The sequence below is a fragment of the Hyperolius riggenbachi genome, chromosome 2 (assembly GCF_040937935.1).
Source record: "Hyperolius riggenbachi isolate aHypRig1 chromosome 2, aHypRig1.pri, whole genome shotgun sequence".
Taxonomy (NCBI): domain Eukaryota; kingdom Metazoa; phylum Chordata; class Amphibia; order Anura; family Hyperoliidae; genus Hyperolius; species Hyperolius riggenbachi.
In genome coordinates this window covers 142,016,643-142,042,391 of record NC_090647.1, presented here as the reverse complement: position 1 = coordinate 142,042,391, position 25,749 = coordinate 142,016,643, and the positions used below count along the sequence as shown (strand labels likewise).

At 44.0% G+C, this 25,749-nt stretch overlaps 1 protein-coding gene across 2 annotated transcripts in view; it reads right to left on the bottom strand.

The window, feature by feature from the left end:
- Positions 1 to 25,749, bottom strand: part of LOC137544107 (signal transducer and activator of transcription 2-like) — a 157,307-nt gene that overhangs the window by 28,988 nt on the left and 102,570 nt on the right. For both annotated transcript variants that reach the window (XM_068265176.1, XM_068265175.1), the window contains exons 14-16: positions 9,084 to 9,137; positions 5,822 to 5,896; positions 4,037 to 4,135 (exon numbers count right to left, since the gene is read on the bottom strand). In XM_068265176.1, the coding sequence (XP_068121277.1) occupies positions 4,037 to 4,135; positions 5,822 to 5,896; positions 9,084 to 9,137 (228 nt within the window). The remainder of the gene's footprint in view (positions 1 to 4,036; positions 4,136 to 5,821; positions 5,897 to 9,083; positions 9,138 to 25,749) is intronic.

Below are 25,749 nucleotides of genomic sequence, written 5' to 3'. Positions count from 1 at the left end.
TAAGATCCATACACACGAATTTAAATTGTCGCTATTTGCAGACGATGTTATGTTAACTCTTACGAATACGGTCATATCCCTCCCTAACCTACTAAAAGAACTTAAATGTTTTGAATCCTTATCAGGACTAAAATTAAATTATGAAAAGTCAGAAGCCTTATTTAGTAACTTTCCTAAGGAAATGGGAGAATATATCTCCAACATTTTTAACTTTAGATACCAGCCTCACTACTTGAAGTACCTTGGGGTTAAAGAGGAACTCCAGTGAAAATAATTTAATATAAAAAGGTGCTTAATCTTTACAATAATTATGTATACATGATTTAGTCAGAGTTTGCTCATTGTAAAATCTTTCCTCTCCCAGATTCACATTCTGACATGTATTACATGGTGACATTGTTACTGTGGGCAGATTATGTAGCTGTTCTGGCTTTAACAGACAGCTATAAACAGCCATTTCCTGTGTGTGTCATTGTTACATTGTGGCAGTTTGCCCAGAGTACCGTACGGTACCAGAGCCTCTTGTGGGAGGGGTTTCAGCACAAAATCAGTCATACAGCGCCCCCTGATGGTCTGTTTGTGAAAATCATTATATTTTTCATGTAAAAGTGGGTATCAGCTACTGATTGGGATAAAGTTCAATTCTTGGTCGGAGTTTCTCTTTAAGATCTCCTCCGACCCTGATAGGTTATATCACTGGAACTATATACCAATGCTAAAGCATTTAGAAGAACTTCTGCAGCAATGGAAGGGTTATAAAATATCTTGGGCAGGCAGGGTAACTGCAGTAAAAATGACCCTTTTACCAAAACTTATGTATTTATTTCGAACCCTCCCAGTCTGCTTGACTAAGGGAATGTTAGAAAGGCTACAAAAAACATCTTTAAATTCATATGGAATGATAGGCACCCACATATCAACCGTAAAGTGATGATGATGCATAAAAAAGAAGGGGGTTTATCGGTGCCATGCCTCTATAAGTATTATTTGGCTTCCCAGCTGGCCTTCCTGCCCATGATATTTGCTGAAAGCAAGAGACCCAGATGGCTCTCTTTGGAGGATGCTCTGGTCCGCCCTCTGAATTGGAGAGGCCTGCTATGGTCCTCTCTCAAAACCATTAAAAACATTGCGATACTTTCTCCATATACCTACCTCACCCTATCTTTATGGAAAAAAGTTCGTTATAAGCATAATTTGCAAGCTAAACCATCACAGCTTGTAGAACTCTTCAACAATCCAGACTTCCCAGGAGGGCATGGCCCTCTCCTGTTTAGATGGTGGACCGCTAAAAATATTAAAACCTTGGGCAATATAACACAGGGTGGGCGTGCCCCTGCATTGGCCTCCTTACAGCTACAACTGTCAATACCCTTGAATGAAAGATTTAGAGCTTTTCAAATTATTCACTTTGCGAAATCACTATGCCTCACTAACCAAACTTCAAGGTCTACTTTTCTAGAGAACATCTGCAGATCGGATCCTTTATGCAGAGGCATGTTATCCACCCTATATTCTTCCTTTAATTCTACCACATCCCAAAATAAGCTTCCCTTTCAACTTGCCTGGGAGCTTGATTGTGGTAAAACATTAGATAAAGAAGACTGGATGCAATGTATGGACACCCTATCCAAGGGTAGCCTCCAGGTTACAAACATGGAGGTCTCCCTTAGAGTTCTACACCGTAGTTATTTAGTTCCCACAAAACTGCAGCAAATATCACCAGAAAATCCCTCCTCTTGTTTCAGGGGTTGCCAAACTCCGGGTACAATATATTCCTCATGCTTATCATAAGCTCATACAGTTTGCTGGCAACTACTAAAACCTACATTGCATCTCAATGGTGTCAGCAAGCACTCATCTATCGATGCGTCTTGGATAAAATGCAGGAGACCATGCTTAACGAAAAAATTAAGGCTAACCTGATGGATAGAGTCCACCATTTTGATAAAATTTGGCAACCATGGCTTAGTAATGTTACCTCTTCAAATATTAAACAAGCACTCGAACAGTTTTAAAATAATAAGTCAACCTAACATTGTCTTCTTGTTCTCATTTGGTGTACAATCTATAAATACCTCATTGATTATTAAAGGTACCCTGTTCTCCCTTATGCCCTACGCATCTCTAACCATACTAAATACAGCCTTTAGCACTTGTTGGCATATTACCATTGTTTAAATATTAATACTTGATCGTTCTACACTATTATCCTTATTAAAAATACATAATTCAGGCTTTTATATAATATCATACTACCATAAGTTTTTCTTATATGACCTGTATAACTTAAAGCGGAATATAACCCTGCATTTCAACTTTGCTCTAAAACATTATTTACAGCATATTATATGCAAAAAGCATTTTTTTTTACTAGACCAGCATTGGAAGGGTTAAACACAGAGGTTTAAAGTTCCGTGGAGAGATATGCAGAAATTCAGATTGTTACATTGTATTTAGTTATATGTATCTATTGAGAAATGTTACACACTCTTTGGCTGTCCTCCAACTCCTTCTCAGTGAGAGAGATGAGTCACATTCAACACTTAGATACATTTATGTAAACAAAATGTATCTATGTCAGCTTTGGATGCGTCTGCAGAAATCTCCAGGAACTTTAAAGCCCTGTGTAACCTTTCCAATGCTGGTCTAGTAAAAAAAAAAATGCTGGTTGCATATAATATACTGTAAATAATGTTTTAGAGCAAAGTTGAAATTCAGGGTTATATTCCGCTTTAATGTAGTTATCTATTCAATAAGCATCTTTATTGTATGTACGTTTCTATATTGGAATTAATAAAGTAAATTTGAAACTAAAACATTCCATTGTTGCCCTGGCTTTATTTTTAGGGTCGTTGTCCTGCTGGAAGGTGAACCTCCGCCCCAGTCTCAAGTCTTTTGCAGACTCCAAGAGGGTTTCTTCCAAGATTGCCCTGTATTTGGCTCCATCCATCTTCCCATCAACTCTGTACAGCTTCCCTGTCCCTGCTGAAGAGTACCAACCCCAGAGCATGATGCTGCCACCACCATATTTGACAGTGGGGATGATGTGTTCAGAGTGATGTGCAGTGTTAGTTTTCCGCCACACATAGCGTTTTGCATTTTGGCCAAAAAGTTCAAATTTAGTCTCATCTGACCAGAGCACCTTCTTCCACATGTTTACTGTGTCCCCCACATGGCTTGTGGCAAACTGCAAATGGGACTTCTTATGCTTTTCTGTTAACAATGGCTTTCTTCTCGCCACTCTTCCATAATGGCCAACTTTGTGCAGTGCACGACTAATAGTTGTCCTATGGACAGATTCCCCCACCTGAGCTGTAGATCTCTGCAGCGCATCCAGTCACCATGGGCCTCTTGGCTGCATTTCTGATCAGCGCTCTCCTTGTTCGGCCTGTGAGTTTAGGTGGACGGCCTTGTCTTGGTAGGTTTAAAGTTGCGCCATACTCCTTCCATTTCTGAATGATCGCTTGAACAGTGCTCCGTGGGATTTTCAAGGCTTTGGAAATCTTTTTCTAGCCTAAGCCTGCTTTAAATTTCGCAATAACGTTATCCCTGACCTGTCTGGTGTGTTCTTTGGACTTCATGGTGTTGTTGCTCCCAATATTATCTTGGACAACCTCTGAGGCCATCACAGAGCAGCTTTATTTGTACTGACATTAGATTACACACAGGTGCACTCTATTTAGTCATTAGCACTCATCAGGCAATGTCTATGGGCAACTGACTGCACTCAGACCAAAGGGGGCTGAATAATTACGCACACCCCACTTTGCAGTTATTGATTTGTAAAAAAATGTTTGGAATCATGTATGATTTTCGTTCCACTTCCCACGTGTACACCACTTTGTATTGGTCTTTCATGTGGAATTCCAATAAAATTGATTCATGTTTGTGGCAGTAATATGACAAAATGTGGAAAACTTCAAGGGGGCTGAATACTTTTGCAAGCCACTGTATAAGAAACAAATGCTCACCAAAACTGTTATAGCTTACCTTTAGGTACGGGTAAGTGTGTATGAGCTTTTGCATTGACTCTTACCTTAGGATCTTCACTCAGCAGATTGAACCAAAGCACAGAAGCCCATGCTCGTGTGGACTGATTGGGGTTGGAGATCACAACGAATGGTAATGTGACAGCCTGAAATGCAGGACAGTGAAAAATGAAAATAAACACAGCTGAGAAAACATAGGTATCCATAAAATAATATTTCTGACCCATGTACTCCATGGGCTCCCTCGCCATTCTCATGGGCCCCTCTGTTCTTGTACACTCTTCTCCTGTAATTGCTCCAGTCCTACTTAATCACACTGCATTGCGTCACCGGGAGTGTTCTGCGCCTGCGCAGGACTAACTGCGCAAGCACACAACGATGCTGGCCACAGAAGTGCGACAAGGGAGTGTGCATGGCCAGGCTGCGCATGTATAGTGCAGCGTGACTGATGGCGACTGGAGATATTACAGGAGAGGAGGATGGCGAGGGAGCCCGCACAGCACATGGGGCTGGAGGAACCCCCAGGTAAGTTAAGTATGAATGCTTCTATTTATAACCAAACTTGGAGAGAAGAAGATATCACCAGTTGAGTTGCAAAGCACACCACACTTTATTTCATCCCACCCTAACAGACACAGCTACAGCAAATGGCAGCCTGACAGCCATTTTGCAAGAACACTAGCCTCCTCAGAGACCAAACTTTGGTCTCTGGGAAGGCAAGTGACTACTACTCCGGAGGCACAGTGAGTGACCATACACCCCCTGAAGGTCTGCCTAGCATCTTGTGCCGATCCACTACTCTCTCTACAGTGCTTCTATTTATAACGTCTCAGGTTTCCTTTATGTACTCTCATGTCTCAGCTGTAAGTATTATAATTAGATAAAGTCTACATTCTTATATGATTTCTAATGTGTATTCGAAAAAATACATATCTAATGTGGTTTATAACTCATGTAACAATTTGCATTCCGTTGCATTCCTATGGGCTGTATATGGCAGTGTTTTGAAACAGCGCTTATCTGGTGTGACTGATAACTCAGTGTCTTGAAAAAAATAAAAATATAAAGTTTAAACATGGGGTAAAGGAAAGTTCATCTGCAGCTGGAAAACAGGTGTATTACAACTCGGGATTCACATAAATGCATTGTGGGTATTAAAGGGGATTCCCTGCCAATAATCTTTGTACAGTATAAATATAGGTTCACAAAGCTCAGGAAACTCACACAGGTGGAGGCATCCTAGTTCGTTTACCTCAAGAGAGTGTTTGGCATGTATGGAATTTATGTAATTCAGATGGCCAATACTTATGTTTTTAGATTTTCTTTGTCATTTGATTACTTGTTTTTATGTAATTTTTGTGTATTTCTTGTATATAACTACAAGAAGTCATTTTTATATAAAAACATTTTAGGATTCTAGTTAATTCATTGGTGTCATCTGTCATACTACAAATACATATTGCAGAAAAGGATAAGCAGTCTGTGTAAGCCTAGTCCAAATTAGTTAAAATTCAGTTTTTACATTTCAGATCAAAACTCTGAGGTGATAACCAGGGCTGTGGAGTCAGAGTTGGAGTCGAGGAGTCGGAGCAATTTTGGATACCCAGAGTCGGAGATTTCATAAACTGAGGAATCGGAGTCGGATGATTTTGTACAAAATCCACAGCCTTGGTAAGTATTAAACTAAGGAGTCGGAGCCATTTTGGGTACCCAGAGTCGGAGTTGGAGTCGGAAGATTTTTGTACCGACTCCACAGCCCTGGTGATAACAAGATCAAGATGACTGAACTTAGCAGTCAAAAAAAATGTATACAAGTAATAACCGTACATTACCTCTAAAGTTATTTTTAGTCTTTCGTGCTCAAAATGCGTAATGAATGTAATCCTGTGGAGCTCTTCAAAGACACTCTAAAAAGCAATAAACAGAAAGGATATCTTAGCTGCTGGTAATAAAAGTGAATGAATAAAAATAAGGGAAACTCAAAACCAATAGATTTATAGATCTGCAGAAAAGACAAGCCTGATATTGCATTGATACTGCATTGCTGTGTGATCATGTTGTCCTGTGTGTGGCCTGATTGCTAGGGATGGTTGGAAATTCCAATTTCCACCAATGCCTATTACCGATTCTGCAGATTTCCGAGGAGTCTTTTTTGGGTAATTTTTTTGTATCCTGTGATTGGCCAAATACTTCTGAGTTGACTCTGCATTCTCTGATTGGTCCAATGCTTCCGAGTTCTGAGATTGGGCTAAAAGTACAGAGTTGCGGTAATGGGCTATTTCCACAGAAATACAATTTCCATTTTGCAATTCGAAATGCAGATTTCTGATCAGAATGCAGGAAATTTCAATTCCGCAAAATTAGAATGAGCACCTTTACTGATTGCATTAATACACCGGGCTGCCCTGAACCCTCTGGAAGAATGAGGCTGCCTTCCTCTTGCCGCACATGAGCAGTAAGCAAAAGCCGCTCATAACATGGCGTGGGAATACTGCCATGATACATTATTCAACAAAGTCTTGTCTGGGGTCCGCGCATGGCAACAGTCTCCAGGAGGACGTAGGAAGCCTCAAGAGAATCCAGAGGCTTCTTTCTTCTTAAGTAAGTTAATAACTTTTTTTATTTTAATCCGCCTTCGGTACACTTTAAGTGAGCAAGTACAGTTTCCTGTACTGAAGAATTACTCCCAAATATGTAAATCCTTTCTTTATGCCCCTAAAAGCCAGGCTGCAGATCAAAAACCACTGGTGTATAGTGAGCCTATAGCGTATACATTTCACAGAGCCGCAACAATCCAACATGCAGACTGCAGTTTCAGATTTTGTGGTCCTGATCATTGCATGGCAGGGCTTGATATGGCTCTATGGGATAGGGCTTGGATCAGTACTACAGAATACCTAGGCCAGTACTACGGTAATCCATAATCCAAACATTTGTATAGTGCGGGGGTGCCCAATAGGTGGATCGCGATCTACCGGTAGATCGCGACCGCCTATCAGGTAGAACGCGGCCATGTGGCCGCATCACATAAAATTTTGCGGCCGGCAGCTCCCATCAAATTTTGCTGCCGGCCGCTAGCCAATAGAGAAGCAGAAGAGGAGAGGCGGCGCGGCTGTGACATCATGGCTGGGGGACAACGTAACTACACACGCTGCCCTCCGCCCCTCCTCAGCCATCGCTCTGCACTCCAGCCTGCCGCGACTGAATTAGGGAAGACAAGGATGAGCCACACCCCTGCTGGAGCTGGAGGGAGGTAAGTGGCACCTACGCTACCTACACTGAGGGCACATCTACCTGGCTACCTACACTGAGGGCACATCTGCCTGGCTTCCTACACTGAGGGCACAGCTACCTGGCTACCTACACCGAGGGCACAGCTACCTGGCTACCTACACTGAGGGCACATCAGCCTGGCTACCTACACTGAGGGCACATCTACCTGGCTACCTACACTGAGGGTACAGCTACCTGGCTACCTACACTGAGGGCACAGCTACCTGGCTACCTACACTGAGGGCACAGCTACCTGGCTACCTACACTGAGGGCACAGCTACCTGGCTACCTACACTGAGGGCACAGCTACCTGGCTACCTACACTGAGGGCACAGCTACCTGGCTACCTACACTGAGGGCACAGCTACCTGGCTACCTACACTGAGGGCACCGCTACCTGGCTACCTACACTGAGGGCAGTCTGCAACATCACCTGGACTCGGCAAGCTTTACAATAGCTCGCGAGCCGAAAAAGTGTGGGCACCCCTGGTATAGCGCATTTCTCTGGTCGGACTCAAAGCGCTCAGGAGCTGCAGCCACAGAAACGCACTCAAGAGGCCACCCTGCAGTGTTAGGGAGTCTTCCCTTTAACTCCTTACTGAATAGGTACTGACCCTAGCCAGGATTTGTACCCTAGTCCATTTCAAAGGCAGAGCGCTTAACCAGTATACTGTCCAGCCATTGATACCCAGGCAGGTTGTCAGGAAGTAATTTTAGCTCACTGTTATTTTTAAATTTCCTGCTGGCTACAAGCTGTGCTCCTGATATAGAAAATATTGGGAGATTTGATAACAAGTATATCCTTCAAGGTGTTCCACTGTACCAATAATCACATAAAAATATTACAAGGATATAGAATAAATTAGAGGAGAAGTTCCAGAACTGTGCAGGTGTCTGCGCTACTGGTTTCGATCACACACCCGTGGGCGTAATAGTCCTGCATGGCTCTCAAAAAACTGATGTGGGATGGCCACGTGATCGAGCCGGGTGCACAGATAGGCTGCACGTGTGCAGTTGCGCATGACTTCGCCCGAAGTCGCCGGGCTAAAGGGGCCACCACTGGGACTCTGAGGACCCAGAGGGGCCTCGCGGGCTACAGGGCGGAGGTTTGGGCTGAAGGAAGTCCCAGGTAAGTGCAGATTTTAAGGGTATACTCAGGGACCTTTCAATAATCCAGCCTTGAATGGTTTTCACACACTGCATGCTAAGGCTGCTGTGAGACTTCAATGGGATTCTGTTAAAGAGACACTGAAGCGAAAAAAAAATGATGATATTATGATTTGTATGGGTAGAACAGCTAAGAAATAAAACATTAAGATCAGATACATCAGTCTAATTGTTTCCAGTACAGGAAGAGTTGAGAAACTCCAGTTGTTATCTCTATGCAAACAAGCCATTAAGCTCTCCGACTAAGTTAGTTGTGGAGAGGGCTGTTATCTGACTTTTATTATCTCAACTGTTCCTGGACTATTTAGTTTTCCTCTGCTAGAGAAGAGGTCATTACTTCACAGACTGCTCTGAAAGACTCATTTTGAATGCTGAGTGTTGTGTAATCTGCACATATTATACAGTGATGCAATGTTAGAAAAAACACTATATACCTGAAAATAAAAATATGAGAATATTTTCTTTTCTGCTAATCTTCTAGTAATTATTCATAGTACACAACCAATTCATTATATCATATATTTTTTTTCGCTTCAGTGTCTCTTTAAGGGACAGTTGTATACATTTGTGAAATAATGTGTGGCTAAATGTATAAGTGTTCTTATTCCCAGAGAAAGGTGAACAGTGGCAAATGTTATATGTTTAATACTCACATCCCTTGCACCTTTATCATTTCTTCTGTCTCCAGAATTTAGTTTTTTCAGTTTCTAAGGAAAAATCAAGATTGTTACATTTACAGATTACATTTGTTCTTTAGGTAGTAGCAAAAATGTGTATTTGATAGTCAAAGGTTAGAATTTTGCAAGGGTGTAACTAGAAATCACTGGCCCCCTTTGCAAAACTTTTGATGGAATCCCCTCAGGCCCCCGCTTTCTGCACAGGTAAACTGAGAAGCAATGTAATTCAATTGGCTAGTGCACACTTGAATGTGTTTTCCCCTTGCAGATAAAAACTGACAGCAGCCAAGCACTGCACTCATTTTCTATTCTCATTTCATTCTCTATTAATTACATTAGCTTCTGTGATAAAACGTGCATGTTTTCACACATACAGACACACATGGTGTGCAGAAAATGCATACAGAAAACCAACAGAAGAGTCTGTGCCCAGCCTCAGCTTATTACACTCACTCTGCCATTCTCTGATGGAGCAGATCTGGCTCTGCAGACTTCTCCAGCATTACTACAGTACAGAGCACTTGGGAAGGGGATGAAGAGGCTTGGTCCAGAAATGGCTCTGCAGACATCTCCAGAACCAATACTGTACACAACACTTGGGGTGTGGGTGGAGAGGTTAAGAAAAACAAAAGTTTGCTTTCCTAAAACAGAAAGAATTTGCGATAATTCAGGTTGGAGTGAGCTCGAGATGTCTCCCAGGCACCACTGTTGAATATATGCAAATTAACCATTGTACCCTTAGAAGCTAAACACACCTCCAGAACCGCTGGAATGCAATGATGTGTCAGCTTGTTAATATGTACAGAGCCATAATAATCCAACATGCATACAGACTGTTTCGGATTGTTTGATCCTCATCAGTGCATGGCATGGATTAATTTGGCTCTATGGAGAGGTGGAGAGGTTGGGGGTTAGACACTGTACACAAGACCCTGCTGCACACTAAATAGGGACTGTCTAAAAATCTTTGTCTATAAAATTTTGTATGATTCGTTATCAGTAGCTGAGCAGTCGCAGTCATTAGAACAATTGTGCAGAAAGCAAAATGTTTTTCTCACCATACCCTTAATTGTCAGTCTTTTAGGGCAGGGAAAAGAAACTTCCCCGCCCACGGGCCCCCTGCGGCTACATCCCTTGCAGGGTCTATTGTTACACCCTTGAAGTTTGTATTCCAATACACTGTACACAAGTTTTAGGCCACTAAAAGCAAATAAAGTTTACAATTAACCCTTAAAACCCCATAGGATGCAGCCTTTGCAGAACCACTAGCCTCAGCATCTCCTGTCAAGAAATGCTGACGTGCAGTTCCATAGTGTATAACTATAATGTCTAATCTCTGAAGGTTTCAGGGCATGGTGTAGACTTAGAGAAACAGACTGTGGGAAAAAAAAAATCTCCTGGAGTTTTTATTATTTAGTATTTATATAGCACCGACATATTACGCAGCGCTGTACAGTGTGTATATATATATATATATATATTGTCTTGTCACTAACTGTCCCTCAAAGGAGCTCACAATCTAATCCCTACCATTGCCATATGTCTATATTATGTAGTTTAAGTACTGTAGTCTAGGGCCAATTTTAGGGGGAGCCAATTAACTTATCCGTATGTTTTTGGAATGTGGGAGGAAACCGGAGTGCCCGGAGGAAACCCACGCAGACACAGAGAGAACATACAAACTCTTTGCAGATAGTGCCCTGGCTGGGATTCGAACCAGGGACCCAGCACTGCAAGGCGAGAGAGCTAACCACTACGCCACCGTGCTGAGTTTGACTTAATCATGCAAGGTAAAGGATCTGAGGCTAAAGAAACTGATGAAACACCAGAGAGCCAAACAAAGACATAGTCCAGGAAGGAGGCCAAAAGTCAAATACTGAACTTAAGATGACTATTAATCCAAGCGATAGACAAACTCAAAATCAAGAACCAGACAGGGCTCATACAAGGAAGATCAGGCAGCAGGCGGATAAACCAGGGATGAAACATGATTGTACTCAGAACAAGCAGAGGTGAATACAGGTGGCAATCCAAAACCTAGCTAAAGAGTAAACCAAGCTATTCTCACAAGAGGAATCCAAAGTCACAATGAAGCAGCTAAACGCTATCACAGGCAATGAGCAATGGACGGGGCAGAACTTTATTCATAGCTGAGACCAATCAAGAGGGACAACAAGTCCCAGCAACTTATAGGCTGGCAACTAATAATCAGTTGCACTCCGGCTGCTAACATTGATACCAGAGGGAAGAAGATGGATGTGTGGTCATACAGTCCCTATAAACGGCCTGTTCGAGGGATGCAGGGATGCTGTATGGTTGGGATAGCACCAGACCACACAGGCCTGAAAAGGAGGTTGGCTGCTTGAGCCTTCCAACAAAATGTTCCAGAAATTCTGGGAATCCCAGCAAGCTCAGTCTGTACCAGCCTTTCTAAACCTTTTTACCCTGGAGGAACCCTGCAAATAATTTTTGGATCTCAAGGAACCCCTGCAAACAATTTTTTAATCTCGAGGAACCCCTGCATTTAGTTTTCTGGAGGCATGGTCTTTAAAGGGACTCTGAGCAGTGCCCTAAAATCAAAAATTTCACTTACCTTGGGCCTCCTCTGGCCCACCGTAGGCCGCGAGGTCCCCCGGCGTCATCCTGGCTCCTGCCCGTATCCCTTCAGCGGCTCCCATTACCGGGGCCACCCGGGCCGGGTGTTGGGCCGGCTCTTCCTGGTCTTTGACGCCGCTCATCATCACAGCGGCCTCTATGCGCATGCGCAGGACTGTCACACCGTCTGCCGTGATGACGCATAGCGGCCCGCGTGATGACAAGCAACGTCAAAGACCAGGAAGAGCCGGCCCGACACCCGTCTCGGGTGTCGCCGGTAACGGGAGCCACCGGAGGGATACGGGCAGGAGCCAGGATGATGCCGGGGGACCTCGCGGCCTACGGTGGGCCAGAGGAGGCCCAAGGTAAGTGAAATTTTTGATATTAGGGGACAGCTCAGAGTCCCTTTTAAAAGTCCGTGAGGCTGTTAATTTCACTAACTCCTATTACACTATGTCTGTATATGTTGTATTGTTGTTTGTATATGACTGCCATGCCATGTGTCCCAAAAACAATTCCGGATACGTTATTCGGCGTACTTGGCGAATAAAGCTGATTCTGATTACACTGCCCCTCATTATACTATGCTCATTATTATTCTGACCCCCAATTTAGTGTTTCTTTTTGCAGTACCCCCTATTATAATGTGCTCTAAGGGCCTGTACACACTGCTGCACTTACGCTGCACTTTTAAAATTGCATGCGTTTTTTAATTGTAAGGTCTTTCGAAAAATCATGAAAATCGTGAAGACCTGTACACACTGGTGCGATGCAATTTTTCTATTTTCATGAAGGCTTTGCGATTTAGAAATCGCATGCAATTTTAAAAACGCAGCACAAACGCAGTAGTGTGTACAGGCCATACTTCCTCCACGATGGGGTAAAATGCCAAGGAACCCCTGCAGAGTCCTCAAGGAACCCTGCTTGAGAAAGCCTGCCCTAAGCTATATTTACTTCATTACAGTAGCTCAACAACAAAATAAACTGTAATTCATTAAGAAAATCGGGATTGCATAAGAGTACAACAAGGCTTTTAAGCAGGGAGAACAAATATACTGTATATGCACATCGACTCAGGTCTTACCAAGCTGAATGAAAGTTAATTGGAGCAGATTTATCACAACCAAAAGAAAAAAAAGAAAAACACTTTTGAAATAGTTTTCCCTCCATTTTGCATGTACTTGTATTGCTAAATCTGTCCCATTGTCTTGTACCTGATAATAAAATCCTGTATATAATTATTCTTGTCAAATGCAGCAAACACATACCTGTGTGTGCTAGTTGGCTGTGGATGCAGCTACACTGTGTCAGCAAAACTTGTCCCATGTGGCATGCGAACAGCGGAAATTTGCCGGGAACTGTCCGCCGGTGAACTGTTCGAGCCATCTCTAGCTCCTAGCAGCTTCCAGCAGTTGTGTACGGAAGCCGGTGTGTCATATGAATCAATGCGGGTCAGCAGACAACCCCTGGCTTCCATGCACTGGGAAAGCTGGAAAGCCGATCAGAGCATGCAGGAAAGTTCAGGAAGACTGACAGACATCGCTGGAGCCACAGTATTTCGGGGGGAAATTTGTGCTTTTTTTCGGCCAGTTGATCAAGCAACCGGCAAGCATATGTATCTGGCATCAGGCGATCCCCCCCTGCCAGGGGCGTAGCAATAGGGGGTGCAGAGGTTGCGGCCGCATTGGGGCCCTCCCTCAACTGCAGTATTAGCTCTCTATTGGTCCTGTTCTCATGATATTTACTTCTATAGATACTTTGCACCTCTGACACTGTAGTTGCCATTGGCAGGTTTTGGTGTGCCGTATCAATTGTTATGTATAGAATGTTTGGGGGGCCCCATTGTAAAACTTGCATCGGGGCCCACAGCTCCTTAGCTAAGCCACTGCCCGCCGTTGTGATACCGGGAACTTTGCTGTACCAACGATGTGCACTGAATACCAAAGACAGACAGATAGCAGTGACATGCAGATTATACCAATGACAGATCTTGTCAATCATTGGCAAATAATGTCAGTCACAGACAGATGCATACATTATCCGTGAGGCTGGGAGCAGACTTGTTCCTGCGGGTTTTCTGCATAAGAAAACTGAAAAACAATGTTAATTAATGGGCTACTTTACACTAACATGTGTGGCAATGGAATGTAGTTTGAAAAATTACTGCCATCGACGTAATTATTTTTTTTCCCAAGTTTGTGTAAATTTTACAGGGTACGTGTAAAGTTCAGTAAGGCCTCGTTCGCACCTAAAAACTAAAACGTTTTGCATTTTTGTGCGCTGTTCCCCTCCCCCGGCATTCCACTGCGTGCTACTTTTTTTTTTTTCAAGGCTTTTCTCAGCACTTTTCCAGAGTGTTTTTTCTTTATTCATTCCCTGACGCAAGTAAGGAAGTGAACTCTTTGACCCAGAAAAGAATATATACAATGTATTTATTCTTTACAACGCAAACACAGGGTGCCACAAAACGATTTTGTGAGTGTTTAGAGCTCTTCCTATACCTTCCATTGAGGCGGAATCGCCTCAAAAATGGTAAGGAACCCCTTTGCCGACTGCAAGCGGGTGCAACGCGTTGATATGAATCTTCTTGTATGAAGCTCTTTATTTAGAAAATCGCCTGCGCTTCAAAATGGGCAAAAACGCCCTTAGTGTGAACAAGCCCTAAGGGCTCTTTCACACCAAGATGTTGCGTTAGATGCAACGTTAAGGTCGCATAACGTGCCCCTAACGCAACACATGTTAGCTTTGAAGTTGGACGTTATATAGAGCCGCGTTATGCGTCTCTTGATGTGTACTTTTTGGCGCATACTATCGAACGAAAAAGGGCGCATGCGTCAAACAAAAACAAACAGTACTGAGCATGTGCAAACATCCGAACGCAGCCACATAGGAGTATAACGCACAGCACGCTGCACTTTCATTTACCGTGCTGCGTTATACTCCAACACAACGTGGGCACTGTGATCAGCCCATTCATTTATCATTGCTGTCAGTTGGGCTGCGTTACTGGCTACTCTAACATGCGCCTGTAACGTCCTAATGTGAAAGCAGCTTAAAAGGGTGCAGTAACAGTGTGTTAGCATTGAAAAAAAAGGATGAATGATAAAATGGACAAATGTTCAATAAAAATGCGGAATAAGTGCTGAAAATTCCAAAGTCCTTCAAACAGCTCACAGGGCTCTATACTACATCTGATCGCATGTGAAGTAAAAAATAGTGCCAGGTACTTATATGAAATAAAAACAAAAAACGTTAATTAACAATAAAACAATACACTTTTATTATGAATTACATTTTTTTGCAGTATGCACCTTTAGGCTGGTTTCACAGTGGGACGTTAAAGTCCCACGTTACAGCAGCCAGTAACGCAGCCTAACCCACAGCACTGTAAAATCAATTGTGCTGTTCACAGTGCCCACGTTGCGTTACATTGTAATGCAGCATGTTTAAACAAAGTGCTGCATGCTGTACGTTATACTGGGCTAAGCAACGTTAGACTGCTTGCACATGCTCAGTAATGTTGGAGGGGGAGGTCTCCCCTCCTCTTCTGCGGCCAGCCACATGGCTAATTAATATTCACTGCACTGCAGAGACTCCTGGTAGGACTGTAGTGTTGTCCGGATCATGAACGAATCGTTCATTTGATCCGGATCTTTTTTGTGAGTCGAATCATCCGGATCATCACAATGAAAGATTCGGTTCACAGTGGATGTCTGTCTGGAAGAAACAGGAACATACAGAATGTGCAGTGCAGGGAAAGTCCTTTCCCAATGCCTATGTCATCACACAGATGGGTAGATGCCCCACCCATTCTACCCCATAGGACGTTGAAATTTATAAATAATCTGCATAACCCTGCCCCCCCCCCCCAGTCTTTTGTCCTTGGAAACTCACCTTAGGGACGTCGTACTGCAGGGCTGGCTATTGTTAGCTACATCTTTTTTGGCGGGGAGTTTATTTTTGGGTTTCAACCCCCATCCCCCACCCCCAACTTGCTGTACTACAGCATTCATTCCGGTGGCCTCGGCCGGAAGTCCCCCGACAGGCTATAAAGTAGCTGGGGTAGAGCCTGAAGTTTGCTGGTGTCACAGGCTGGGCCAGTATACTATCAGTCTAAAGGACAGTGTATCAGTGCCCGAAGGAGAAACATTCACTTACTATAGACGCTAAGTAGCGTCTCTTCGGTGGACATGGAATCTTTCTCGCCTTTTTTCCTTCTTCGGGGCGCTCCAATGGCCGGCGGCTGCGCTTCAGCGGGACTCCCGCATGACGTACTTCCGCCGGAAGTGACGTAGCGGAGCTTGGCGGCCGGTGATTGGGCGCAATGCGGCGATCCGGGCTGGAGGCTGGCTGGGGTTATTTAAACCTGCCGCTCAGCACGCTATGCGCTGGCGGCGTGGATAGCCGGCGTACCTGCGTGAATCCTCCAGCTACCGGATTACCCCACGCTATGGCGGCGCCTGTGGAGGTTAATGCTCAGCAGCTCTCAGGTACTCACTGCTGCTTGTTTATCCATACCAGCTACAACAGTTGCTTAGTTCGCCTAGGTTTATATATTGGGCTTTCTTTCCTGATCTGCTCTGTCTCTTCATTTCTTTCAGCTGCTTTGGCTGGACCTTCTGATTCCACGGCCAGTGTTACAAACCACCCTCGGGCTAAAAGGTAGGGGAGGTGTTCAGGTAGGTTCTTGCCCGTAAAACTGAGTGCTGGACTGAGACTATTTTTGTCTGTTGTCAGTCCTAGGAAGCATCATAAGAAGAAGAAGTCACGTTCCAGGTCGAGATCATGATCACGAAGACGAAGTCCCCAATATTATTATTATCGGGAGAGAAGTCTTTCACCGCACAGACGAAGATCGAACTCGCCAAGTAGGCGAAGAAGAGGCTGTTGGGCTTGCGACAGGGATGTAATGCCTGGCAAGACCGTCTGCGAACGGTGTTTCTCAGAGATGTCCTCAGAGCCTCAGCAATCGCCAGTTGACGTTTCAGAATTAATTAAAGTGGAGGTCCAGGATTCCATGAGGGAATATATCGCATCCCTGCCGTCTCAACCATCTACTTCAGCGGAGACCCAGCCTCAATCAATCCCTGGAGAAGAGGATCTTAATGCTGTCGGTTTCGACTTTTTGCTGGTGGAACCTTATGTATGCGCCGTGAGGGAGACCATACAATGGGAAGATGATGACTCGGAGGATGTGCTGGCAAGCACGAAAAAACAGAAAGAGTACTACACACATTTAAAGAAAAGAGTTACACCGTTCCCCTTTATGCAGGAGATTTCCGAAATTATCGATGAAGAGTGGGAGAAGATGGAGAAAAAGCCTCCCTTGCATAATCGCATCTCCAAGTTATACCCTATGAAGGTAGACAAATCAAAGCATTTAGATAATGCACCCCCCCCCGTAGTGGATGCCCCGGTCAGCAGACTGGCGAAACCTACCACTCTGCCCAGAGAGAATGCAGCCTCATTTAAGGACGCCCTAGATAGAAGAATAGACACAGAATTAAAAAAGATTTATACAACCTCAGGAGGGGCGTGGCCCTCACGTCTATCGCCAAGGCACTCAAGGTATGGGTTCTCAACGTAGAGGAAGCTATACTTAACGATGCAGAAAAGGAGTCAATAATTTCCTCATTGGATGATTTAAAGCTTACGTCCGACTTCATAGGAGAAGCAGCGGTGGATATAGTTAGGAGTACATCCAGTTCTATGGCCTATTCGGTGGTGGCCAAACGCGCTCTCTGGTTGAGGGCATGGTCAGCAGATCCTTCCTCCCGCGCTGACTGGTGTAAGATCCCATACGATGGTAAATTATTATTTGGAGCAGAGATGGACACGACTATACAACGTGTTACTGGAGGCAGATTGGGGTTGATTCCTCAGGATAGGAAAAACAAGAAACCTCCTTTTCAGCAGAATAAGTTCCAATAGGCCAAATATCGGAACCCACGTTCTTACAGACCAGGTCGGGAATATCGATGCAGCTGGAAGGGTTCACAGACAACATTCCAGAGGTCGACGAGACAGAAGACCACACCTTCAGGCCAGGGACAACAAAAATCCTTTTGAGGGTGTCTCCGCCCAAGTTTGTCCAGTAGGAGGGAGATTGTGTCAGTTCGGACAGATTTGGGCGGACAACATCACCAATCCTTGGGTGCTGAAAACGGTCATCCAAGGTCACAGATGGAAATTCGTGAGGAGACCACCAGCCAGCTACTTTACTCCTACACGCATTCCGGCGTCAGAAGAGAAGAAACTAATATTGACTCAATACATCGAATCGCTCTTACTCAAGAAAGCGATAATACCTGTTCCAAATGCGCTAAGAGGAGAGGGGTTCTATTCCCCACTGTTTTTTGTACGCAAGAAGTCGGGCGATTGGCGCCCAGTGTTAGATCTAAGAAGACTGAACAAGCGGATACAACTAAAAAGATTCAAGATGGAGACGCTACAGTCGATCACAAAATCAATCATGGTGTCAGATTGAATGATATGTGTGGACTTGGAAGACGCCTATTTGCACGTCCCCATACATCAGAAATACCAGAAGTTCCTAAGATTCGCGGTAGGATCTTTTCACTATCACTTTATATGCCTCCCATTCGGGATATGTACCGCCCCACGAACATTTACCAAAATTCTTCTAGCACTGGTAGCAGTTCTGAGACTGAAAGGTCTTCGTCTTTTTCAGTACCTGGACGATTTGCTACTCCTTGCGCAAGATCGAAGTGTACTGTTACAACACAAACAGATATTGTTGGACACCCTTCAATACTTTGTATGGAAACTAAATACCGGGAAGAGTCAACTGGAGCCGACTCAGGAAATGATATTTCTGGGAGCACTGATCAAAACACGAGAAAACAGAATAATGCTACCAGAGGAGAAGAGATTAGCACTAGTATCAAAGATCCAGCGGATACTGAGTGAACAACAGCTAACAGTGAGGGATTGTCTGAGCATAATTGGCTACCTGACATCGACTATACCAATGATCAGATGGGCCCAGTGGCACATCCGACCCTTTCAGTGGGGTTTTCTTACACAATGGGACAGGCAACATATGGAGCAGATGATTCAGATCACGGCTCCCATGAAGCAGGGACTAAAATGGTGGAACATACAGAACAACCTGACAAGAGGTCATATGATTCAACCTGGGCCTTGGACCATCGTTACTTGAAGGGTTGGGGGGGCACACTGTCTAACGCAGTCAGCCCAGGGGGTGTGGCCCATGCCTCAGAATCACACCCCTGCGAATATCCTAGAGTTAAGGGTGGCGCTTCATGCATTACAGAGTTTTCAGACTGTAATATACGAGAAGCCTGTGTTAATCAGGATGGACAATCGAACAGCGGTCTCCTACATAAAGCGACAGGGGGGCACGAAGAGCAGGAATCGCGGAACGCAATGTATGGGATTTGAGCAATATATATATGCCGGGTCAACAGAACACGAAGGCCGATTATCTGAGTCGCCATCATATAAACAACGGCGAGTGGAGTCTTTGCCAGGAGGTGTATCGATGGATTTGCAGCCAGTTTCAGTATCCCCAAATACAGTGGTGTGAAAAACTATTTGCCCCCTTCCTGATTTCTTATTCTTTTGCATGTTTGTCACACTTAAATGTTTCTGCTCATCAAAAACCGTTAACTATTAGTCAAAGATAACATAATTGAACACAAAATGCAGTTTTAAATGATGGTTTTTATTATTTAGTGAGAAAAAAACCTCCAAATCTACATGGCCCTGTGTGAAAAAGTGATTGCCCCCCTTGTTAAAAAATAACTTAACTGTGGTTTATTACACCTGAGTTCAATTTCTGTAGTCACCCCCAGGCCTGATTACTGCCACACCTGTTTCACTCAAGAAATCACTTAAATAGGAGCTATCTGATACAGAGAAGTAGACCAAAAGCACCTCAAAAGCTAGACATCATGCCAAGAGCCAAAGAAATTCAGGAACAAATGAGAACAAAAGTACTGTAATTGAGATCTATCAGTCTGGTAAAGGTTATAAAGCCATTTCTAAAGCTTTGGGACTCCAGCGAACCACAGTAAGAGCCATTATCCACAAATGGCAAAAACATGAAACAGTGATAAACCTTCCCAGGAGTGGCCGGCCGACCAAAACTACCCCAAGAGCACAGAGAAAACTCATCCGAGAGGCCACACATGACCCCAGGACAACATCTAAAGAACTGCAGGCCTCACTTGCCTCAATTAAGGTCAGTGTTCACGACTCCACCATAAGAAAGAGACTGGGCAAAAACGGCCTGCATGGCAGATATCCAAGGCGCAAACCACTTTTAAGCAAAAAGAACATTAAGGCTCATCTCAATTTTGCTAAAAAAACATCTCAATGATTGCCAAGACTTTTGGGAAAATACCTTGTGGACCGACGAGACAAAAGTTGAACTTTTTAGAAGGTGCGTGTCCCGTTACATCTGGCGTAGAAGTAACACAGCATTTCAGCAAAAGAACATCATACCAACAGTAAAATATGGTGGTGGTACTGTGGTGGTCTGGGGTTGTTTTGCTGCTTCAGGACCTGGAAGGCTTGCTGTGATAGATGGAACCATGAATTCTACTGTCTACCAAAAAATCCTGAAGGAGAATGTCCGGCCATCTGTTCGTCAACTCAAGCTGAAGCGATCTTGGGTGCTGTAGCAGGACAATGACAAAACACACCAGCAAATCCACCTCTGAATGGCTGAAGAAAAACAAAATGAAGACTTTGGAGTGGCCTAGTCAAAGTCCTGACCTGAATCCTATTGAGATGTTGTGGCATGACCTTAAAAAGGCGGTTCATGCTAGAAAACCCTCAAATAAAGCTGAATTACAACAATTCTGCAAAGATGAGTGGGCCAAAATTCCTCCAGAGCGCTATAAAAGACTCGTTGCAAGTTATCGCAAACGCTTGATTGCAGTTATTGCTGCTAAGGGTGGCCCAACCAGTTATTAGGTTCAGGGGGCAATTTCTTTTTCACACAGGTCCATGTAGGTTTTGAGGTTTTTTTCCTCACTAAATAATAAAAACCATCATTTAAAACTGCATTTTGTGTTCAATTATGTTATCTTTGACTAATAGTTAACGGTTTTTGATGAGCAGAAACATTTAAGTGTGACAAACGTGCAAAAGAATAAGAAATCAGGAAGGGGGCAAATAGTTTTTTACACCACTGTAGATCTGATGGCGTCGGCAGTCAATACGAAATGTGCCAAGTTCATGTCCAGATACCCTTGCAGAGAAGCGATGGCGACAGATGCCATAACAGCGAAGTGGAACTTCGAAATTGGCTAGGTCTACCCGCCAACATCAATGATCCCACAACTGTTAACACGACTATTGAGAGAGAGAGTGACACTCATAGCGATCTTGCCTTTCTGGCTGAACCGGCCTTGGTTTCCCCTGTTGTAGGACTTGAGGTTACAATCTCCTCTTCCTCTCCCCAACCGACCAGACCTTCTCCAGTAGGGGAGATATATCACCCGGATCCACAGAGGCTCAATCTCATGGCCTAGGTATTGAGGGGCAGAGGCTACAATCACTAGGCTGTTCTAATGCAGTAATACAGACCTTACTACAGGCCAGAAAACCGACGACAAACGCAACCTACAACCGAGTTTGGAATAGATTCGTGGAGTTTGCGGAAACAGAAAGGTTTGACCCTCTACTTCCACTACCGAACCAGATACTAGCCTTTCTTCAGAAAGATCTGGACAAGGGATTAGCCTTCCACACCATTAAAGGACATGTCTCTGCTATCTAAGCACTTACAGGCTCTCCTTGGGGTAGTCATCCGCTAATAAAACAGTTTGTAAAGGGTGTTTTAAAGCTAAGGCCGCCAAGGAAGAACTTATTTCCCAAGTGGGATCTCCCACTAGTTCTGCAGGCATTGACAAGGGAGAAATTCTTTACTCTTCAAGACTGCACATTATGGAATTTAACATTAAGATCAGTATTCCTGGTGGCAGTGACATCTGCCAGGAGAGTGTCTGAGATCCAGGCGTTAGGTCATGAAGAGCCATACCTAACCTTTCTTCCGGATCGTGTAGTCCTGAGACCAATACAGATATTCATACCAAAAGTGACAAGTTCATACCATCTGAATCAGGACTGGATTCTACCGGTTTATCTCCAACAGGACTCGAATATCGTGCACCCTCTAGACATTGCTGAGACTCTTAAAATGTATCTTCAGGCAACTAAGGACTTCAGGAGTTCTGAGACACTGTGGGTGATTCCAACAGGATATAGAAAGGGGCAACCCGCATCCGTCAGAACAGTGGCTTCATGGATCGTGAAAACGATTCAGGCGGCCTATAGGCTAGCTGGACTTAAACCGCCTGAACAGATTGTCGCGCACTCCACCCGTAGTGTGTCGACATCATGGGCGGCAATGAATGAGTTCCAGCAGACAAGATCTGTCAAGCGGCTAATTGGTCAAGAATTGACACTTTCATTAAACATTATAGATTAGATATGGCTGCTAAGTCTTCAACAGTGTTTCGCAGATCAGTATTGAATGCTACTACTGTATAAATTGATAATTAAAACTGTGTGTTCAGCATACTTTGCTCCCTCCCTTCATTTCCTAGTTAACTCCCATCTGTGTGATGACATAGGCATTGGGAAAGCAGAAAATTGTTACTTACCTATCCGTAATTTTCCTTTCCCGATGCCTTTATGTCATCACACAGCTCCCTCCCTTCTTGTTACCTCCGGTGGTTCCGAGGTTGACGAGACTGGGGGGGCAGGGTTATGCAGATTATTTATAAATTTCAACGTCCTATGGGGTAGAGTGGGCGGGGCATCTACCCATCTGTGTGATGACATAAAGGCATCAGGAAAGGAAAATTACGGATAGGTAAGTAACAATTTTCCGCTGTCCTGCTAGTCATTTCACCCAGTCTGCTTCCCTAGTAAAATGATTCAAATGATTCGGTTCAAAGATCCGTATCTTTTCAATGATCTGATTCAAATGATCCGAATCCTTAAAAAGATCCGGACTTCCTATCACTAACCTGGAGCGGCTGCTTTGAGAGCTGCATAACGCAGCTCAATCTGACGTCCAACTTCAACACCACCATACGTTGCGTTAGGGGCACATTGTGCGACCATAACGTCCCCTAAAACGCAACGTCTTGGTGGGAAAGTAGCCTTAGGCCTCTTTCACAATAGGACATTGCGTTTTGATGCGACGTTAAAGTCACAACGCAGATAACAACGCAATGCCCCCAAAAAGTCGCGAAACAACTTAATGCCCCATTACGGTCGCATACAGGCAATGAAAAGTATGTTTCCAAGTCATTACTGAGCATGTGCAAACAGTCCAGCGCAGCTAATGTGTAGAACGCACGGCATGCAGTACTTTCACTTAACGTGCAGCGTTAGTCACCAACGCAACGTGTGCACTGTGAATGGGGCATTGATTTTTCATTGCAGTGAGTTATTCTGCGTTAAATGTTGTTTTAACATGCGACTTTAACGTCCACTGTGAAATAGGCCTTAAAGTGAACCTAAAGGCAAAAAAAAAAAATGAGATTAACTCACCTGGGGCTTCCCTCAGCCCCCTGCAGACGATCGGTGCCCTCGCAGGTCCGGTCCGATGCTTCTGGACCCGCCGGCGACGACTTCCGGTTTCGCCGTCACCGGCCGCAATAGCAGCATAGGGGGCGATATACAGGCTGGGAACGCGAAGAATCACTCGCGTTCCCATGCCTGTTGGCCGGTGACGGCCAAACCGGAAGTGTTCGCCGGCGGGTCCTGGGCCATCGGAGCGGGGCTGCGAGGGCACCGATCGTCTGCAGGGGGCTGAGGGAAGCCCCAGGTGAGTTAATCTCATTTTTTTTTTGACTTTAGGTTATCTTTAATATAACATGTGGTTATCGCGATCAGTAATTTACCAACATATGTTTCCTGATGCAGAAACTCATTGTGAATGGAGGTTAATGTATTTTCCACATGCAGAAAAAAAAAACCACACGCAAGTGCAGCACTGTGTGCATTTTTCCCTATCAATTACATCAGCATCTCATAGTGCACAAAAACATGCAGAAAAACACCCACATCAAACTTACAGATTTAAATCTGCAAAAGAAGCAAAGAGGAAGAGGAGCAGCTCATATTAAAGAAGCAATTCCTTTGTTACTTTGTTATAACAGCTTAAATTCAGAAATCTCTACATTTAGCAGTCACTAAAATAGCTACAGCAGAGCAGAAATGTTTAGCAAGTCAAGTTCAATGCTTTCTGTGCATGACAGGATAAAGGAGCAGAAAAACCTGTACCGTCGGCTTCACAACAATAGATTATATGGAGTCGTGTGAATCTGCAGGGCTCACTTTGGCTTTGTAAGTGATCCCTGCGCTTTGCACTTAGAAAAGCGCTTAGATGAGCGATTCAGATGTTCACTTCATGACGTCAGTCAGGAAGTGAACTCTTTGACCCGGAAATTAATAAGTACAATGTATTTACTCATAAAAGTGCTCAGGAAATCGCTATACAAAGCTTTGCGATTTCCCTATACCTTCTATTGAGCCAAAGTGCTCAGAAAATGGTACTTGTAACGCGTAACGTGGGCAATTTCTAAAATTGCCAGCGCCTCAAAAAAAATCCACAAACACTCAAAGTGTAAACAAGCCCTGATAAATCCTAGATCTTAACTATATCCTCTTGTTTTTTTTTTTTTTCTAGGGCACAGAAGGATAGAATGTATTATTTTACATTGGATGATGCCTGTAATAGGAGGAGTATGCACAAGAGATATCAAGTGAAATTCAACTTGGTAGTTTATTTTCCTGTTACAATATTTCCCTGGGCTGAACTGCACAGGATAATCAGATTAATAACAGTCAGGCTGCATTTCCACTTATGCGACGCGAATCGACGCGGTAAAAATTTGCATGCGGATGCGAATTTCGCATGCGGGTCCATGCGAATTTTCATGCGAATTCGCATGGATGACGATGTATGCGAATTTAACCATGGCATTGCTGGTGTGCTTTTCCATTGCTTCTATGCGAATTCGCATGAAAATTCGCATACCCAAACCTCATGCGAATTTCCTATTAAATACATTGTATGCGATTTGCATAGCGGTATGCGGTACGCGAATTCTGATGGCTCTGCCATGCAAATTTTTTCTGCACAGAAAAACGCAAAGGAATCCTGACAAGTGTAAACAGTCCAATTCACTTGTATTGCTATGCGAATTTGCATGCGACAAACGCATGCGAATTTGCGATAGTGGAAATGGGCCCTAGAGCCTTTTGCACACGTATGAGGGATCCGCATTAACAAAATCACATGAGGTTGTATGCGAATTTTCATGCAAATTCACATCCGATTTCGCATGGATTACTATGTATGCGACTTTAACCATGCCAGTGCCTGTGTGCTTTTCTAATGGGAAATCGGATGCAAATTTGCACGAAAATTCGCATACCAAAACCACATGCAAATTTCCTATTAAATACAATGGGCTTGATTCACAAAGCGGTGCTAACCTACTTAGCACGTCTAAAGTCTTTAGATGCGCTAACCAGGGTGCTAAGTAGGTTAGCACCGGATTTCTCAATCAGATCGCGCGCTAACTTTGCGCGCATAAAGTTTTACGCGCGCAAAGTTTTACGCGCGCTAAGTCCCATAGGCTTTAATGGGTACTTCGCGCGGTGCGCCCTGCGCTCTGTGCAGTACGCGCGTAAAGTTTTATGCGCATAACAGTTAGCACCACTTTGTGAATCAAGCCCATTGTATGCAAATCGCATAGCGGTATGCAGTATGCGAATTCTGATGGCTCTGCCGTGCAGATTTTTTTTTCTTTTGGGAGGGCAATGCTCTCGGCCGTATCAATCACCCAGGCTGATCAGTGGCCGCTGTACACGCACTAGATTCTTGGCAGAGGCGGTCGTAAGCAGCAGCGTTTCATCTAGCAATACAAATCTAAGATAATCTAAATAAAATCTAGCAGAAAATGTAAGAACGTCTTAGAGACGGTCATTGAGGTAGAAGGAATTCTAAGCTGATGCAGAATTATGCAAATTT